The 11,299-nt window shown below is 31.0% G+C and overlaps 1 protein-coding gene across 1 annotated transcript; it reads right to left on the minus strand.

Moving 5' to 3' along the window:
- Positions 1-5,317: 5,317 nt before the first annotated feature.
- LOC133694225 (probable glucan 1,3-beta-glucosidase A) lies at positions 5,318-8,414 on the minus strand. The gene is made up of 8 exons (XM_062115689.1): positions 8,225-8,414; positions 7,986-8,105; positions 7,699-7,896; positions 7,460-7,618; positions 6,900-7,069; positions 6,330-6,485; positions 5,897-6,249; positions 5,318-5,798 (listed from the first exon to the last, which is right to left on the minus strand). The coding sequence occupies exons 1-8, from the start codon at positions 8,408-8,410 to the stop codon at positions 5,617-5,619; spliced, it is 1,524 nt and encodes a 507-aa protein (XP_061971673.1). The 5' UTR covers positions 8,411-8,414; the 3' UTR covers positions 5,318-5,616.
- Positions 8,415-11,299: the final 2,885 nt, after the last annotated feature.

Genomic DNA, 11,299 nt, shown 5'->3' on the forward strand with positions numbered 1-11,299 from the left:
GATAACATTACTGCAAAATTATAATAAGTCTGTAAATAAAACAAATAATGAGTAGAAAATATAAAATCATCTATTGACAAATTTTATAACTGATATTGGTCCCAATGACTTGGTAAAATAACTGATATGTTTCTAGTAATGACCAAATAAGAAAATTTGGATTTTGATATAAAATCATCTATTGATCAATTTTATACTATTAAGTATAACTCTCAATTTGACTATTAGATTGGGTTAAAATTTTATAAAGAACCTCTTGACACATTACTTTATCTTGGGCTAGAATTTTAGGAAATCTATGTTTGGAAAGCCTAAAATATCACCAGTTGGACAAAAAAAAAAACATGTAGGCTCATTAATGATATTTTTATAAATGAGCTAAGAAAACTGAAAATTTAGCTTCTTCTTCCCCTTTAAATTGTCGGCTAGTGTTGAAAAAAATTAGAAGATAAAAAAAAATTTGAGAGCTTCCTCACTAAAACCCTAGAGAGAATTCAAGATTTAAGGCAAGATAGATGAGAGAGTAAAAATTAAATACATCTAACTCAAAAATTAAGGGAAAAATCAAGTGAGATAAATGGTGTAAAGGGAGGAAACTCATGGCATTAAAAGGAAAAAAAAAAGGAGGACCAAAAAACTTTGATCGGTTAACATTCAAAGTTTATATCATTATTGGGTAAGATATTATAAACTTGATTATTCAAGTTTAAGTAAAGATTAACAAAGTTTATATAAAATTTTTAAATTTTGAATTAGGATTCCTAAATGTTAAATTAGGTAAAAGTGAAATTGTAAAAAATATAATGTTCTCGGGATGGAATATGATGTAAACATAATTAAAAAAGAAAAATTGGGTGTTTATAGTTAAAGTAGAATCAACCATTTAAAGGGAGCGATGAGATCTTTTGGAATTAGAGTAAATATTTGTTAGTTATGTATATTTAGTATGTGTTGTTGTATTGATGAGGATTGAAATGGATTTAGTTACGTTGTTTAGGTGTAATTGAATTTTCAATGTAACTTGAAAAAAGACCGTGAGAAATTAATGAAATAAATAATTCATGGTTATGTGTTTGTTGGTTAAAATAAATAATTTATGGTTAGTTATGGAAATGATTGGTTGAATGATTATTTGGTTATTTATATTGAAAATGATAAATTTCAAAGTATTAATAATGACAAGATCCTATAATATTTTCAACATATAAAGTTTTGTAGGGATCAATTGTGAATTATAAGAAAAAAAATATTTATAAGGCATCTTTTTATAATATATGTAAAATTTTGAACTTTATATTAAAAATTTATAATTTTTTGAATTTTAATTAATTTAGTTATATATTTATATTATTTTTTCCCTACTGAAATTGAATCTTGGATCCGATTCATTAGAACATTGATTTCTTTTTCAATTTTCAATTTTATTCTTTAATACTTGATTTATTGGGTTGAGTTTCATAATTTATTTTGATTTTTTTATCAGGTTATCCTAATATCGTGAACTAAGTCTCGAATTTGATGGATTAACTCAACTAACTTGAGTTTTTTTTGTTCTTTTTTTAATTGATTTTTTTCTATTTCATCCTTCAATGGTTAATTTCAAATTAGGTTTTATAATTTTTTTTACAAAGATTATTATGATCTCATAACCTAGATCGTAGACTTGGTGGGTTAACCCGGTTGACTCAAGTTATTTTTTTGGTTATTTTTTAATTATTTTTATTTTCAATTTTATCCTTTTAAAATTGGGTTGGTTATGAATTAAGTTTCATAATTTGTTTCAATTTACTTTTTATAAGGTTATCTTAGTTTAATAACCCGGGTCACGGGTTTGACCGGTTAACTTGAATTGACCTTAATTATTTTTTTTGTCTTTTATTAATTGATTTTTTTTAATTTTATTATTTATTATTGAGTTGATTGAGAATTAATGATCATAATTTAATTCAATTTACTTTTTATAAATCTATCTCGGTCTCTTGATCCAGATCATAGATTTGACAAGTTATTTAAGTTGACCTGGATCATTCTAATATGTTGTTATCTCAATATATTTTTTAAAAGATATCATCTTGAATTGTTTTTGGTCAAACTACGTTTTTATCGGTTGTTCATGTTTTGGATTCGCAAAGTTGACTAGGTCATATTGGATTGATTCTCACATTGTAAAAAAAAATATTCTACTACAAAATGCATTAGCAATGTCTGAATATTTTATATCTATTAAAAAAAATTAATTTGACCCGCAACAACGTGAGTAAATAATATAGTTATTCCTATGTATTATTGATGTCTTTGCTTTGCTATAACTTAATTTTAACAGGCTTAATGTTGATTAAATACGAGTTCTCAAAAATGAAAATGATTATTACTAGGTACAACAATTACTTCTTGACTTATAAGCAGGAGTCTTGCAAGGGAGTATGGTCCCACCTAGCTAGACTTTGGAACCCATTCATGTGAGCAACTTACTTGAAATTGAGATGTCCCGATTTATTTCCACAAAATTGATGTTTCCTTTTTAATAATTTGCCAAAATAGTTCTTAAGAGGAGTGATTGCTTAAGAAAAACGTATTTCTACTAACATATATTCATTCTTGATTATGGGAATGATACCCGCATTCACCATTAACATAGTTGTAAGGTACCCACCAGCTGAAGCATGTCATATTTCTATATTAATCATAATTATACTTTGGAAAGTGCCCTTCAAATCAGAAATGACGATGCATGTATTATGTAGAACTTGTTAGTATGATGCTTGATAATTGTTATATGCTATGTTGTGTATGGGAGTAATTTTTATTTTATTTTTAAAAAAATATTCAAATTACTATAAATTCTTTGATATTATCATTAAACCAGCCTAGTGAATCAACTTTGAAACCACCTGACTCGACTCCTTATCTAACCCGAGCTTCAAATTAAACATGGTTCAACTTATCATTAAACCGTGTTGGAGTTGCTCCAACATGACCCAAACAAATTAATGTGTCTAAAAACAATGTAAAAAACAAGTAAAAACATGGTTCAATTTTACAAAAATATCCAAGATGACATATTTTTTAAAAAAAATATTAAAATAGCAATACTTTGAATTGACCTACGTTTCACAACATTTTGTATTTTATTATTGTTAAATATTGTTAATTCATTAGAACATAGCAAGAATAAAGTGGTGCTACTTGTTAGGAAAGAAGGTCTTGCTTTAGATGATGAAAGTGATGAGTTTTGCAATGGTAGTTCTAGTGTTAATGTTGGAGAGGACAAAGTTAATGTTAGAAGTAATAAGGCTAATATTGGTAGTGATAGGTTCAATGTTGACACTTCTAGTGTAAATGAGGAGGTTGCTAATGAATACAAGAAAGGTGATAAAGATGATGAAGAGGAAGAAGATTACGAAGTTATTGTTGGTCAATGATTAGATGGTACCTCAAGTTGGCAGAGGTGAAAGAAATGATACCTCCTACCAAACCTTAATACAAACACAGGTTATTTCCTAAATGTTCATGATAATTCTATTAGTGTTATTATAGTTCTATCACTAATTAGTAATTTTTGAAATTTCAGATTATTACTAATATAACCTCTCACCACTCCACCCAAACTAGTTATATTAATTGAACAATGTGGAAGTGCCTTTTAGCAACATGGATTTATTTTAACCATTTCAATCAAGAACAAAAACATTATGGATCGTTTTGTTATCTCATTTGTTAATGTACATGTTTTTGATAAATGAGATAGTGATCCCTAGCTAATTATGATAGTTATATTTTATTTTATTTGTTCAACATAATAATAGTTAAAAACATTAATATTACACGTATTAAATTAGTTATCAATAATAACTTTACAGTAACAAAACTTACATTTATATTACGATTCTTAATCCAAATTCTATGTAACTCATTTTTCATTTTCTTTATTTTATTTAGTATTCACTCTGTTTCATTAGCACCTCCTTCCTCTTCCATGGTTAATTTAGTTTTATTTATAGGTCTGCAGCAATCAATAAAGGTATTGTCACATGACTTGTTATTATATTTGTACAATAACTTATTTTTACTAAATTTTATTTTTGATATCTTGACAATTGCTTTTTATTATGCATTTTCTGTTATTAAACTTTAATCCATTCAAGTTGTTTTAAGCTTGTATGCTATTGGAATTTGATATATATTATGACATGTTGATAATATGTGTGCTTGTTTTACTGAAATTTTTGGCATTGTGTGTTTGTTGTTGGGTAATGTGTGCACTGGATTCTCAGGTAGTGCCTGTGCTCAAGTTTTGGCATGTTTGTGAGGGAAATTTAGCTATGTTTTCTGGATTTTTTAGTAGTGCTTGTGCTGGAGTTTTGGTTGTATACGTTGGGTTTTTGGGCACTGCTTGTGTTGGGATTTTGGCCACTCGAATTATGTGTTTTTGTTCATACTATGACTGGAGTTTTTGGTTGCTGGAAATGGTTGTTATGTGTGAAAAAAATAAAGAATTTGATGTGTGTTTATTGCTGGAAATGATGAGGGAAAAGGAAGAATTTGATGAGTTAAAATATATAAATGACTGATTTTTTATATAAGAAAAATAAGCAACAATAACTTTATTTGCCTTTTTGTTATTTTCAAGCAACAATGACTTTTTAGTTATTAAATACAACATAATGACAATCCTGTAATTAATATGAATATTTTTGTTGACTATTTTTTGTGTGCTAGAGTGAGAATATAAAGGGTTATAAACATATAAACTTCAAGATATAAATTATAATTTAAATAAAAAAGAAGATAGAGAAAAAAAATTAAATGTAATTTTTTTATTTTTTATTCAAAATATTTATAAATAAATTTTGACTTACATAAAAAATTAGCTACAAAATAGAATTAATATTTTAATTTAATTAAAATTTAAAAATTTTAACTTTTAACTTATAAAAAAAAAGTTGATTTGAGTCATTTTTATCAAATATGCATTCAATGTAAAGTTATTTTAACTCTTATATATATTAATTAATAAAAAATAACTCTTAAATAATAATTTAAGATTAAAAAATATATTCAAATTAAGCTTTTAATTTATCATATAATTATAATTGACCGGGCGTGAACAAAAACTAATATCTCCAAAAATAGGTTCTATACTGTTTACTTTTAATTTCATGGACTAGGTGGGCCTCATTTGCTTGAACTTTACAAATCCAGAATCATCATGTAGAAGCTTTTGCTGTAAATTAATTGTTTCTCCCTTTGTTTCTACTACTTAGTTCAAATTTAAATGCCTTGTTGGTGTTTTTTTTAAAAAAAAAACACAAATGCAGACGTAGAATATTATTCCTTATTAAACGCAAAGAAATTACTTGTGAATTTTTTTTTTAAAAAAAAATTGTCTATTTATCATCAGCTTTAACACAAAGGCTAAAACCTCTTTGGGGAGGGAAATATTGGTTCTTGCTGCCTGGTTTTGATAATTTTTTTGTAAGATGTTCAAATTTATTATTATTCCAAAAATTGGATCCAAGAGGAGCTGCTATTTAACCTTCTAAACCAGGCACTGCATGCTTTCTGTGAAATATATATATATATCGAAGACCTAGACTGGAGATTCCGTGTTGAAATCTATATCTGGATGTAGCCATTCTTGATCATCCACTCCAGGCTCCAATGATTGTTTACATTCTTTAGAGTCCAATAGGCCCACCCAAAAGTAGCTCTCCCAAAGACCTCCAACTGGGCCTTTGCAAATCTCTGGTAATCCTCCTTCGTTGCCCCTTGAACTGTCCACTCTGCCACCCATTCTCCTGCAAACCAAAAGATAGGGCATCAATCCATCTAAGATATAGACACTAGGCAAGCTCCGTTCATGCCCAAATCAATGCTAAACAAATTGAGAGCTTACCGACAAAAGTAAGAGGACCGTTTGATGTGGTCACGTAATTCAGTTGGGCCGACCTGTTTGTGTTTATGAAATCAATATTCTGTTGAACACTCATGCTGTTAAATTCATCAGAGAAGAGATTGTAATAATGGACGTCAATAACAGATCCGGTTAAGCCACTGGCAAGAGGAAAGAGCTCTCTTGGATCATCTGAGCTCAGCCTATTTGACATCACCACATAAGCTGTTGAGGAATGCTTGCGGACAGCGTCGTAACCGCCCTTGTAGTATTTGGTCAAACTGTCTAGAGATGCTCCTGGTGCCCGAGGCTCGTTCATGAGTTCAACTGCATAAAGGCTTGGGCTCTTGGCATACCTAGATACTTGCACGTATTAGTTACCACAAAACTACTTTTGGAGGAGTCCCAGGATGTTTTTATTTATATTTTCGTTTACCTGGCAGTTAAGAAGTCTATAACATCAACTGTTTGTCGTATATTTTCATCTGTTTGCCCCCATTCTTGAGAGCCATCTCTAGAAGAGCTATGTTCCCAGCCATTCTGGGAGCCAGGGGCTGCATGCAGGTCAATTACAACCTGCAACCCATAATTCCTGCAAAAGTTTACGCTGCAAAATCACATGGGGGTTGTAGCTGTATAATATTAAAAGTAGTCGTACGTACAGATAGCACAAAACAGTATTTGCCTCTATCATACCTAAATGACAACTCTGTTATTTTTGTGCACGGCCAAGAAAGTTTCAATCTTTTGAACAAAATCTATCTAGGCCTAAGTGCATGCCAGAACTGTTGTATGTTTAAGGTTATGAGCTCCAATAGTCTAGACTTCATGTTACCATGTTAGATGGCTATTAATGAAAGATTTTGGCCACAATTCAAGTTTTATGTACTAGTTAACTAACCTAATGACTGGAGCAGTGTTAATTTATTGGCTAGATAATTTTTTTTCTTGAAAAGAAAAGGCATCTAATTTTGGTGGCAATGAATAGCGTGGATTGTATACATACTGTGCCCATAAGAAGGCATTGTCTAATGCTTTCAAAGACCCGCCTACATAAGGTTGTGGAGGCGTGGGATCACTTGCTATCCACCATCCAACTGGTATTCTCACAGCATTTATTCCGTTTTGAGATATGAACTTGAAGTCATCTTCAACAATGAATGTCCTCCAGTGATCCTGCGAGATGGACATCATCAGTTAGGGCATCAATTGGTTTCTACCAGACTGGCTTTAGTCATCTACACAATCGTTATCAAAGTAAACATTAGACACTACAGTGAAGCCAAGCTGGATATTTCCAAAGGCTACAGGGGAAGTTCTGAGATGTAAAAGTCAGCTTCGCTGCCTCTTCTGGGCCCTTTAAAAACCAGAAATTTTCTATACTATGTCCACACTTGAATTTGATCCATGCATTAAGGATTCAACAGGAAAAAAAAATTGATTCAAAGTCAAACCGTCCAACAATATCCAGTCAACCAAAAGCACTGTAGAAATTACTGTTTTTTTTTTGGAGCTAATGATCAACGGGAAATCATGAACTTATCTATAAATTTAGTAGGGTCTTACCCTCATAACTTTCGGGGCTAATTTGGGACCATAACCATTAGTGACTTGAAACTCTCCTTGCAACCCTCCTGTAATGGTTATCACAAATACTGATGGGTCATCATCTCCCCATTTGCTGCCACCTGCATAATCAGCTGTCACCAGCTCCTCTGTTTTCGCCTGCAGTTGACAATCAACATGACCTATGCTTAAGCCTTAAGTTGGTTAGAAGATATTATATTTGTTTATAATTAATTCACCTGCAAGAAGAATCCATTGGATGCTTTGATTCTAACACGACTTGTGTCATTAGAGTTTCTCACAATCTCAAAAGTTTCTGATCTTCCAGGTGTGCTAGAAACAGCTACTATGTCAATCCCATTGCCATTGGTATCCAAACCCGCGAATTGTTTGTTAAAGACCCTGAAGTTGAAATTGGTTTCGTTGATCCTCCACAGCTTCAACGACAAAAAAAAAAAAAAAAAAAACTGTGACCACATGTACTGGTGAAATTGTATGAACATGGGTAGAAAAAGAAAGAACTTACACTAAACGTTTCCCAGCCTGAGGCAGAAGTTCGGTTTGCAACAATAATGTTTCCTCCACCTGCCTCGGCGCAAAGATACTTCCCAACTGTGACTGATTTAAACTGCAGCCCGGTTCCATCCTAGAAAAGTTGACAATCAAGGACGATCATGATGATCCAAGAGAATCGTTAACCCATCAGAATGAAAATGAAGTGACAGAACAAATATATACAATATCACAAATCATTCATGTACCAACCAAGAAGTCTTTGTTGGCGATGCCATCAAAAAGAGAAGGTTTAATCCATCCTTCAGTAACAAGCCAACCACCAAGATTAACTGCTTTAATTTTAAAACTGGGATTTACTCTTCCATGCGAAAGATAGAATGATAAAGCTACGACACATACGGCCAGCAGCTGTCTTGTTGAATACATCGCCGCCATTTTTCGTTAGTTCTCTTGTTTGTTCTTAACTTACATATGTATATATACACACACCCGCATCTAGAATGCGCACACCCACCACGAACTGTAATTGATGAAGTCAACTTCTAGAAACGTTGACCAATCAACCGGGTTGAATTGCTAATCTTCTTATCGTGGTTTTGGAAATCAGTTTTTGCGGTGTCCATCCATCCAGCTAAGCTAGGGAACATGTACTCAATGCAGCTGCTTCTTCTTCTTCCTTTTTTTTTTTTTTTTTTTTGTAAGGGAAAAGTCCGTCAACCAATCTACATTTTTTTTATATTTTGAACTATAAGAAATCGTTATTTATTTGCGTTTTAAGAGATAAAATTATTTCCATGTATTCACCATGTTCTTTTTTTTTTCTTTTTTGCAATGAAACGAGTTCTTCATAGCAAATAGAATAAACTATTAGCTATTCTGCAATATTTAAACCTGCACTTCTGATGAGACGGCCATCTACCATTTTTAATGGAACTTTGCTTTAAGATGTTGAACCCATTTTATATTCACCAGAACTGATTTGACGAGAAGTTTTCTTCTTTCATTTCGTCAACAAAGTATAAATTAAAGATAAGTCATTCTGATGCAGCGTTTGAAAAAATAATATTTTTAAAATAAATTTAAAAATACATAAAAATAATATTTTTTATTATTTTTTAAAAATTATTTTTGATACCAACATATCAAAACAATTAAAAATTATTAAAATATTTAATTTCAAACAAAAACAAATTCAAGAATCATAAAATACAATTTCAATCACAAAAATAAACAACTCCTGAAAATGGTTCCGGTGGTGACAATCGAATGGAATCCCACTTGCAAATGGTCGATTGCAGGATAAAAGAGCTTCATATAACACTAGTGGAGCAGATAATTCATGACTTTGATATTGATATTATAGCTTCAAGGCCATTCATTTGAAGGAGATGCTCCACTCCAATCCATTCCTATGAACAATAATATCTAGCTAGGGCAACCAGAGGTTGAATTCAACTCCATTTTCCATTTTCCATTTTCTTTAGCTTTCCTATGGGAGAAGGCATGCAGTTGAGTTAGGCCAGGGACTAGAACAAAAGGGACTCTTGAAAGGTTGGCCTAACTAATGAACTTCAACACCGACTGTTCTAGCTGATAACATAAGCCTCTATCCATGACTTGTAGCAATCTAATAAGATAAGAGGCTTTTCAGATAAAAATTCATGAAACCCTCATCAGCTGAATGTAGAACACTAAGAAGACCAGTCAACATCTAAACTTAAAGATGCATGCTCTAAGTTTTAAGTTGATGGGCTGCTAGCATCCAATGTTGGTTGTGAATGGAGAATGCACTAAATCAGAACAGCAAAATACAATGAAGAAAACAAGGAAGAATTTTAAAACAATTAGATATCAATTGAAACAATTGATGTTATAAATAACTTAAATTTGATTTAAATTAGATTTCTTAGGGTAGAATCATAATGATATTAAAATTGATATTACTTGGAGGATGATTGTTGGGGAAGATCCAATTTAGTATGTTCCCATGTTGATTTCTTGTGACATGAGTTTGAAGACTATAGTGTCGTCCGTTCAAAATGGATTGAGATAAATTGAGTTGTACTTAAATAATTGACCTAAACAAGTACACTCCTCCCCTTTTACAGAGCATGAGTATATTTGGTCTTGGTCCTTACATGTACTCAAATAGGTACACAAACATCATAGTTTATTAATCTATTTAGGATGGTCATGAGTGCAGTTAACTCAACATTTATCCAAAATAATAGATAGAGATTATCCATATATGTATGATCCTGCATGTAAAACTTGTAAATCATTGCTAGAAATAGTAAATGTTTTATTAAGAAATCACAAATTGGAGGGAAAATTTTTGTGAATCATAATGAACATTCTCAGGTTATTAATTTAAATATCGGATGAGATAAGAAAATAAATTGGTATGTGAAATATTAAATAGCAATAAATCATGTAAGTTTCCTGATCGGGTAAAATAATGATTTGAAAGAGGAAATCTTGTAAATTTAATATGTAGAAAATAAAATGAAGTTTTTAATAAATCAATGCAAGACTTTTTTGCATAAGAAATGTTGATTTCTAGAGCAAACTCGCGCATAACCATGCGATTGGAACTAAAAGTGATAGACTCTAATAAAAATTTTATGATAATTATAAGTAGGAGTCTCCAAAGAATTAGTCTAAGACTCGCGATGATTTAAGTAAATTATATGATATGCAAAATTCAGATTTTTTACAAAAAAAAAATATCGACTGTCAAGTTTTATGATATTGTGCGTATCTCTCAATCCAGCCATTGGATTAAGCTAAAATGTTACGAAGGGTATTTTGACATATATTTTTTTATCTTAGGTTAAACTTTCAAGACAATCGGATCTTCGAAAGGCCTCAAAGATAAAATTTCAGTGTTAGGTTAATACCTAAAACACTTGAAGTTTAAGTTAGGAGGCAAGTTGTAATTATGAAAAGTTTAGGGCATGGGTATAATAAACAAAGTGAGAGCATCTAAATTGTTAGTGGCTCCTCTTGGAAATCATTAGTGGCCAGCCAATTTGTTTAAGGAGCGGGAGCTTTTTTGATTTTTACTTGATTTTCACCTTAAATTGATCCACTTAAACACTAGATAACAGTGAGTAAAGCATCAAAAGAACGGTTTAGGAGGAATTTGAACAAATAATTAAAGATTTCTTAGAGTATTAGAGAGCATAAAGTGACGGGTTGAGAGGAAAGAATTAAAAGAAGAAGAAAACTTGTTTTCAACATATGTTTTCCTTCAAATTTCTTGTGTTTAAGAGGTGAGAAACTTTGATTCAAGCTTGGTTTGAGTTTATCTTGTGAAATGAT

This window comes from Populus nigra, chromosome 5 (assembly GCF_951802175.1).
Source record: "Populus nigra chromosome 5, ddPopNigr1.1, whole genome shotgun sequence".
Classification (NCBI taxonomy): Eukaryota; Viridiplantae; Streptophyta; class Magnoliopsida; order Malpighiales; family Salicaceae; genus Populus; species Populus nigra.

Excerpts from the sequence above, each read along its gene's own strand:
- LOC133694225 (XM_062115689.1), bottom strand. The coding sequence starts at position 8,410 with ATGGCGGCGATGTATTCAACAAGACAGCTGCTGGCCGTATGTGTCGTA. Across the intron at positions 8,106-8,224 it reads TCGCCAACAAAGACTTCTTG|GATGGAACCGGGCTGCAGTT; the intron begins GTTGGTACATGA and ends CAACTTTTCTAG. Across the intron at positions 7,070-7,459 it reads TAGCCCCGAAAGTTATGAGG|GATCACTGGAGGACATTCAT; the intron begins GTAAGACCCTAC and ends TCCATCTCGCAG.